General features: G+C 36.8%; 1 protein-coding gene across 1 annotated transcript in view; it reads left to right on the top strand.

Moving 5' to 3' along the window:
- Positions 1-8,966, top strand: part of ush2a (Usher syndrome 2A (autosomal recessive, mild)) — a gene marked incomplete in the record, with an annotated part of 244,206 nt that overhangs the window by 77,318 nt on the left and 157,922 nt on the right. Inside the window, 2 exon segments of the mRNA XM_014017175.1 lie at positions 865-971; positions 1,545-1,668. Of these exon segments, the coding sequence (XP_013872629.1) occupies positions 865-971; positions 1,545-1,668 (231 nt within the window).

Raw genomic sequence — 8,966 nt, 5'->3', positions numbered from 1 at the left:
GATAAACATTTATTTTAACTGTAAAATAAAGACTATAAAAATACTGTAGGCTGTTCAGTTTTGTAAATTTTTAAAAATATATTTTAACACAGATGGAGCCATTTTATTTACATACAAAGCATTCTGGGTAAATGATGACGTGAATAGGTCCTCGGTGTGAGCGAACTATATCCACCCTGAAGGTTAATCTTGGACAATATCTGACGGTTGGCTCTTAAATGAAACCAGAGAGCATTGATAGAGAGAAGGCAGAAATAATTCAGTCTACAACTGAAGATGTGGATGGAGGACAACAGAGCTGCTTCATGGAATAAGCCTGTTAGCCTTTGCGCTAGCGCCGAAACTATATTGCCTTATATGTATTAGCTCAGCACTAGCACGACAAGCTAACAAGCTAAACTGAGGTCCTCCATCCATATTTTCAGTTGCAGGCTGAGTCATTTTTGCGTTCCCCTCTGTCATGTGGATGGAGGACCTCAGTGATGAGAGAATGTGTAGCGCTGAGTTAATACATATATATATGGTCCTTGTATGCTTTGCGTGTAAATAAAATGGCCCCATCCATGTAATATATTTTTTTAACTTTTAGTTTAAAAATGATAAAAACTAAACAGCCTACAGTATTTTTACAGTCTTTATTTTATAGTTAAAATATGTGTTTAGCAAATAAAGTCTAATCTTACAACTAATCATGGATCCCTATAAAGCTTGTGTGTTGAAGCTTTAGGCACTTTTAGCAAACAAAATAGTGTTGTAGTGAAAAGAATGTGTGTCAGAGAGCTGCACTGACATCTGAATAGATTTTTACTTTCATTGCATTCATTTTCTGTTACATTTTACTTTTTCTTATACTTCTCATTTTAGCACCAAGGGGATTGTCCTCACCGCGATTAGATCCCATTAACGAAACCACCATTCAAATAGAGTGGGACCCACCAACCCAACTTAATGGACCATATCCAATATATCAGGTAGAAGTCATGGCCTGAAGTTTTTGGTGTGTGTGTTTGTTGGTAACAAAAGCAATTTACCTTTGTTCACTATAGTAGGTCTACCTCTGTGGTGTTTTTGGATTGAATAGAAATGCTTTTCCAGAGAATGGTAATCAGATATTGAAGCAATCTGTTTAAACAACACAAAATATATTAAAATACACTTTTTATGTGACTTTATACCATCATGATTGGGTCACAATCCAAGTTTTACTGTGGTTACTATAATTCAGATTATGGCATAGATATTCTGTATATACAGTACATACTACAGTAGACCAAGTTTTGGAGTCAACTCAATCCAAGATGAACACCAGAGCTAACCAACATCGGCAAAGACAAAAATGGTATTAATCAGTCAGTTTTGCGTATGTAAAGGCAAAATGTGGTGTGGCAGTTGCTGAAAGTCTTCCCTAATACTGAGTATGAGTTCTAAAAATTGTGTGATATCTTTGTTTAAAACTTTTAGCATGCAAAATTGCAGATGATGTACCTTTCTTTAAGGAATGTTAGCTCTAATTCCTTTATCAGTTTGTGCTTCATGTTTTGCAGGTGGAGAGAATAGACATTTCCCTCTCTGACCCAAATGAACCAGTTGTCAGGGGAACCAGATTTCCAGGGCAAGGTTACTACGAGTTTCCCAGTAACACTCTTCCTAGCAATACTGATTTTACAGGTAAGAAAACATGAAAGAATTCATGCATATTATATACTGTATATAAAAAAGAAATGGTGTTTGCATATCTGTGATTGTGCTCAGAAATGTTTGAACTAAATATCTCTATTCAGATTGTTTGCATAAATATGAACCTAAAATGTACACACAATCTTTAAATATAGATTTGGAAGAAACGGGTTAACAACAACAAAAATAAGCTTTTTAATTTTTTGTACATGAAAAAAAATTACACATTTGTAAAGTAAAAATGTTTGTAAATTCTTGTTTTAGCCATTGGGTATGAATTCCTTCATTAGTTTAAAATGTGCTGTTTTAGAAAACCATAAAAGCCATGATGATCTGTACTTTTTACAAGCACAACTCGTGTTCTGGATATTCTCTTAACATTCTTCTAATATAATCTGGATTTTTAAAACAATAATTTTTATTCAATAAAAAAACTTCTGGGATTTGGTCGCATTTCGCATAGCCTGGCCCTTGCCTTCCTGCACAGTTCCGCTCAGTTTTAGTTTCCCTTCACTCCTCCATCTGGGATTTCTCCTATAGACAAGGATTTCTCTAGTAAAATTTCAACCGGGCCAATCAGCGAACAGGAGTAGGAACTATGAATGATGACATCAATTTTCTGCGCTGTTTTAGTCTGCCTGTGGTTTAGCAATGGCAGCAGAGGAAGTGAATGACACCAGTCCGTGTTGACAAACCTTTCAGATTAAATTGAAGTTGTCTCACAAAGCCTGTAGCACTCATTTACAGCCATCTTGTTCTCTCTCTCTTCCTATAGCAGATGGTTGTTTGTGGCGCACATAATTTCCGGTTAGCTTCTTAGCTTAGCTTCCTTCACGGTCAAGCTGGCACACTACATACGGTCAAACATTAGCAATGGGGTAAATCAGATCCAATCATTTAAAATTTCAACAAGAGCCAACGCCTTCGGTAAGAAGTCTTTTCACAGTAGCCAAGAGTCCAGACCCTCTGTATGAAGCAAAGCATAGAACAAAGGGCTGGTTTTTGCCAGGCTACACATTTTCAATTTCTTTTACATTATTGTTCAACGTTCTTCTAATGTTAAAGTAATGACAATTCCAAATATTATGTGACAGAGTTTTTAGTTTCTTGTAGCTCTTGTCTAAACTTGCAAACTTTCACATTTGTCTACGAACCAATCTTTTAGAAAAAAAAGATATAATTAACATATACAGTTGCATTTCTTCTGCTGAAGTGCATTTAGTTGGAGATTCTGGATGCTTTCCAGCCTGAAATCTCAATAATGCCATTTTTTTATATTGTCCCCACAAAAATTTTTGGTGTCACAATAAAAAATGTCCACAAACGCAACAATGTTTCAATCATGCAAGGATAAAGTAAAAAAAGAAATAAAAAGAAAATGTAAAACTTGTCTCTTATATTCTGTGTTGGATATTTGCGTGTTTTTGTATCATTTGGTGCCTGAAATGCAGTCTCTTATTCAACTAGTAACATTTCTTTAGAATGACTTCCCCAGTCATCTTAAAGGACAATTATGTTTCTGTTTACTAGCATCATTAGAGGGTTGAGCTGCACAGCTAAACATGTTCTGCTTCATCTGAGAACATCACCCAGTCTGACGCTCATAATTAATGACTGCTGATACTAATCAGTGGGTCTGAGCATGCAAAGCTCTTGGATGCCACTCGAGATTGCTTCACTGTCCTGCACAAACCCTGCATCATCATTTATGTTTGTCTGTGAGGACGGACAACCATAGACCCCTAAAGTTAGATGACTGTGAAAATATTTTCAAACCAAAGCAAAAGTATTTGATTAAAAAAATGCAAAAATGCAAGTTTGTTCTTAACGGCAACCGTGTTTTTGCATAATGCAGATAACATAAACCCTTATTCTTTGAAAACTTTGATCAGTCAACTAAAACCACAAATAATTATATCCTAGTGATAAACCATTGCTTTGAAAACCAAGGTTGTCTACCAGGATTATTTTAAAACTTCCAGAATATTAGATTGGACTGTAACCGTAATAATAAGCTACTTTTTCAGTTTCACTTCTTTGAGATTTAGAATCTTTAATTGACATTCAACAAAGCATAAAGCTTTAATTTTCCTTAACGTTTTATATTGAAAAACTAATTTGGAGCTCACAGCTTTTTTTGTTTTCATCAATGGGATTCTATGAACTTATGTTTTTATCTTTTTTTTTCACATAGGGAAACAAATATTTTCACACTTGTTGATTTCTTTTTCTTTNCTTGTTAAGTTCTTCTGAGTTTTGTGCTTTATTTAAAATAAATAATCTTTGTGATTTCTGTCTTGTCCCTCTGGCAAAAAGATAAAAAAGATCTCTCTGAACACAGCCAACAAATAAATGATGATTTTTCCTATTGAAGGATGCTTTTTCATTCCCCTCCACTCTCCTCCTTCATAAAGGGTAATGGATCAGACAATCACTTTCAGACCGGATCTATTCTGGACCATCAATGTGTCAGCAGTCCTCAAACCGTCGCCCTTTTTAAACCATCAATACTAATAGCATCATCTACAGACAATTATTCCCATAGAAGTGCACGGAACAGCGAACAAATCAAAGCCAAATTGGATTATGAATGTAATGCAGTGTAATGCCCCCTCGAGAGTCAATTGATCACAGAGGAGAGACTCGTCAATCGTTGATATCTCATGGAAACCTTGTAACTCAAGCAGTATTAGCTGTACATCTGTAACTTTTTTATATTAACTACGTTTTTGTGGTTTTATGGTTTCCCTTTTTTTTTTACCTTTTTTTAAAGAAACCTATGTGACAAAGTGTATCTGAGAAATTGTCATTCACTCAGACTTACAGAACAGTATCTCGACGCAGAGCACTTATGTCTTTGAAGATAAAGATGATCTCCCTGAAAGCACAAATCATCATTTCCCTTGTCAACATTATGCACTGTCCTAGGAGTATTAATAATTTGTTGTTTCCATTCTAGACTCCATCATTTTCTAAACATGTGAATTAAGGGTTCCTACCAGCACAGGGTCAATGTTTTGTTTGGTAGTCTAGTTCAGGACAATCTTTTGCATTGGAAATTGCGTATTTGGCCTTTCACCTGTTATTTAATGGTTACTTTGCTAAAATTATTTTGGGCCATATAGGTTATTTTCCATGTGCTTTTACTATGATTGGCATGCATGTTACCATAAATTAAATTAGTTGTCCTGCATTTAAAGATGCCTTTTAAAGTCTAATGAGAAGTAAGGTCAATATGGACCACACTGAGTCTTAGTTTAGATAAAGCGGGATTACTAAATGTAATCAGTCTTTGATATGAATAACCTGTGAGTTTGTGTTTCCATAAATGCTCGTTAGTTCATTCATCTTATTTATATGATTCTGGATTTAAAGCCCTTTTGACTTTCTGCTCTTCAAGTTCATATTTGAATTAACAACCCCCTGCATTTCAGTTAAGAGTGACATATGTTCATTTTTGTAAAAATAATGTATTTAAATTGAAATAGATCCAACCAGATTGCACAGTCCACTCTCTTCTTGTTTATAATTCTTCCCATTTTGGGCCTTTAATGGGTTGGTTGAGCTGGATGAGATGACGTGCCTATATTTTTGCTAATCCAGATGTATTTTCTTCATCCCACATTTAATGAAGAGGGATGATGCATTACACAAATATTTTTATGAAAAAAGAAGGGGGAAAAAAGAAAGCAAAAACAAATAGACTTGGATAATTTCCAGACACGTCTAACACAGCACGTTGTACTGAAGCAGCTAAGCAGGAAAGAGGGAAATGTTAAATGATACAAATTATTTTTCCTTAATTAATATGATTGATTGTTAGGCATTGACGTTGAGAGGTGAGGGGGGAGAGAGAAGTGTGTGAAGGGAAAGTTTGCACAGACATCATTAGTTTTTCCCCATTTAAAGATTAATCAGAAGAGGCTGGGCTCTTTAATTCTGTCATTTGTATATTTAATGGGCTGCTGCAGAATCTATGGGTGTAATTAGCTAGCTGCCGTGCTCTCATTAATACGCCAGGCTCTGATTAATGCCAGCAGAGAGCTAACATGACTGGAGTTATTCAGGTTATGTTGTGTAGATGATTACTCACAACCTCCGCTGTTTACTGAGACAGAGAGGAGAAACAATGCAGATGAAACAATACTGCCTAATAAATAAGACTCTAAATTGTACTGTACTAACTGATCCTTAATGTTACCTGATATTGTTACATATTGTGGATTTTTTTTATTATAAACAATGTGAATGTGAATTTCATAAGAATATACAGTAAACCACAAGCCTCACATGATCTGTTAGCATTCTGGTTGTAATGGAGGTGACACTCAAGCACTACTGACGGTTTTAGCTCAAAATCTGTAAAAAGGACATAGTCACTTTTGTGTTTGCTAAACTCATATTGAGTTCACTTCAGTTATAGATGTGCATTATATACAGTGTTTACTTTATTGGAATTTCATTAAACGGTCCACTGGTTAATGAGATACAGTATTTTGCTAAAATAAGGACAAACGCACACATGCAATAGCATTGTCACCCACCTTTCATGGCAGCAGATGTTATTTAAATCCAGACTCTAAAAAGAGGGTAGTGAAGATGAGAAAAAGGAGTTAGCTGTGACCATGCTCATGGTTTGGTAAAAAATGTCATTCACATCAACAGTTGTACAATTTCTCCAGAAAAATTGTGACCCTACTTGGTATAACTCAAAAGCTCTTTGGTTGGGAGAGTGCCTAATCAGTGTGAACTTTGTTTCTCTACAATGGCTGAAAATTACACAGTATTAAGCCTTATGGTGCGTTCACACCGAACGCGATTTCAGCGTCAGGAGCCTCAGGTTTACATACAAAGTCTATGGTGGACGCGCTTCAAGCAACGTCGGGAAGTTCTGCGGCGCCTCAAGCGCGATTAGAGCAGCGCGATTTGAACGATCTGAGCGTTCGACGCGCTGAGGCGCAAATCGCTGAAGTTAGAAAATCTGAACTTTTGCAGCTCGACGCGCAGCGTCAACCAATCAGAGAGACTCCACTGTGTGACGTAGCGACATATTTCCCGACGGGACAGTTTACTGAATGATGTCCACTAACCTGAAACAGACAGAGAGGAGCTCTTCAGCTGAAATGAGTGCCTGCAGTCGTGTCCTGATCCGCAGCAATGCGTGGCAGCGACTCATCAGACTGGAAAAATAGTCCTGAAAGCGAGCTGTGAGCCTCTACTCTGAATTATCTGGTGAATTAATTATGAATTAATTATCTGATGAACGTGACATGCTCTTGCTCTGTAAATAAAGCAAAGCCACTTCCTCGTCCGACATTAAACAGAGCCCGACAGAGGAGGGAGGGGCGGGGAGGCTCTGCCGTGCAGCGCTTCAAGAGCTGACCTGCGTCTGACCTCAAAGTGCACAAGCTTCAAACTTCAGCGTTGGCTGCGATTTTGAAGCTGAAATCGCGTTCGGTGTGAACGCAGCATTAGAGTTCATATAGGAGGTAGAGGAACACAAAAACAAAAATAATGAGGAAATGACAGTAACACTTTGGGAACACATCAGAACATTTAAAGGGGCAATATGATGTGTTTCTTAGGCATATATTTAAATTCCATACCATAATAAAGTATCTTTGTCACCTTTAGCTGTTACTAAAATGCTGTTTTTATGTTTCTGCCATGAGGAAGTTTGGCTTAAAGACACGTCCCAGAGGCGTTTCTGGTCCCCACTTGTCGTTTTGCTCCTCAGCATGTCTTCCTAAAAACGCTGCAGGATTTCTCAAACATGCATGAATGAGTCAAAGCAAGGCTTTGGGCATGTTTTAATGAGAATATAACATTATAAAATAAAAAACTCAAAAAAGTTGATTTTTCATGATATTGCCCCTTTAAGTATAGAACCTAACTTGTTTTTTTTATTCATAGCTCTTAGAGAGTTTAAACTCTGAATTTAGCACTGAAAGCCTCTGAGTTGAAAATATGAATGTAAACATATATTTAAACGTGTTTCTCTGAGGTTTTATGGTACACACAGGCATGCAAGCGCGTAATGATGTTTTATGTTTGTGCACATGTACAGTGTTTGCGTGTCTGTGCGTACCGTCTGTATCGGTGTGTGCTTGCGGAAAGTGTTTTCGATTGTACAGCATGTGTGACACAGTCACCTGTCATGGTGCGTGCACAAGTTTGTCTGTTGATGGCTCCAAAGTGGTTGTCAGTGTGAAGTAGCACAAGTCCTGTGGGAGAATCTGAAGGAAGTAATGCTGAGCATGAACAGTGTTGCTAGATGCCGTACATTAGACATGCTTGGTAAAGACCTTTTTTTTATCACAAGTTGCACAATTAAACTTCTTCCTAATTATATGCAAATGTACCCACATTCATATTCAAGTCTTACAGTGTACTTTTAAACAGTGCTATGAAATGGGCCTAGTGTAATGATGAAACATTTTCAGTTTTGTCCCTATTTCTATTAATGAATGTGTGTTAGATATCTAAAGACCTACACAAACTGACTGGGAGCATGTAGTGTATGTGCATAACAAGTGCACATAGAGATCATAGAGTTTGTTTAGTTGGACATCAACTTACAACTGCAGTAAAACAGTCAAAAAAGAAACAGAGCTGCAGTGAACAAAGTATAGGAAAGATAAAGATGCAAGAAAGGAAGCATATTCAGAAGAAGGGATAAGGTGCAAAAAAGGGGGAATGAAAAGGTCACAGGAAAGATGAGGAAGGTTAAAAGCAAAGGGATGAGACAGGAAGAATTGAGAGATTGAGAAGGTGTGATAGTTAAAGGGGGGTAATGTAATGTCAAGTGTCTGTCATGACTTTACTCTTCTATGTTGTGACAAGGTCATGAATGTAAATGACACACACCTGCTAGATACATCACAAGTTCAGGACTTGTGCTAGCTGTACACCACGTCCGCAAATAAAGGGTCATGAGTCATGATCAGATTTTAAAAGTTAAAACCGTTGAAAAGGTTTAAAAAGTTATTTTTTTCTTGTACAGTAGATGTTGATAGTTGGAATGTAAAACCACTGTTTAAAGGGCCAATATTATGTGTTTCTCAGGCATATATTTAAATACTATACCATAATAAAGTATCTATGTCACCTTTAGTTGTTATTAAAATGTTGTTTTTATGCTTAAATAGAAAATAAACATCTTCTCATCACTTCCTCTTATAAACGCCTTGAAATTGGCCTCTGTCTCTTTAAGAACCTCCTTCTAAAGAAGGAGGATCCCTTTGCTTTTAACCTGCGTCTGTTCCGTCCCGTTTGGTGGTGGTGGTGGT

This window comes from Austrofundulus limnaeus, unplaced genomic scaffold (assembly GCF_001266775.1).
Source record: "Austrofundulus limnaeus strain Quisiro unplaced genomic scaffold, Austrofundulus_limnaeus-1.0 Scaffold163, whole genome shotgun sequence".
Taxonomy (NCBI): Eukaryota; Metazoa; Chordata; class Actinopteri; order Cyprinodontiformes; family Rivulidae; genus Austrofundulus; species Austrofundulus limnaeus.
Note: the sequence above shows the minus strand (reverse complement) of the source record. Positions and strands in the feature narration are given on the sequence as shown.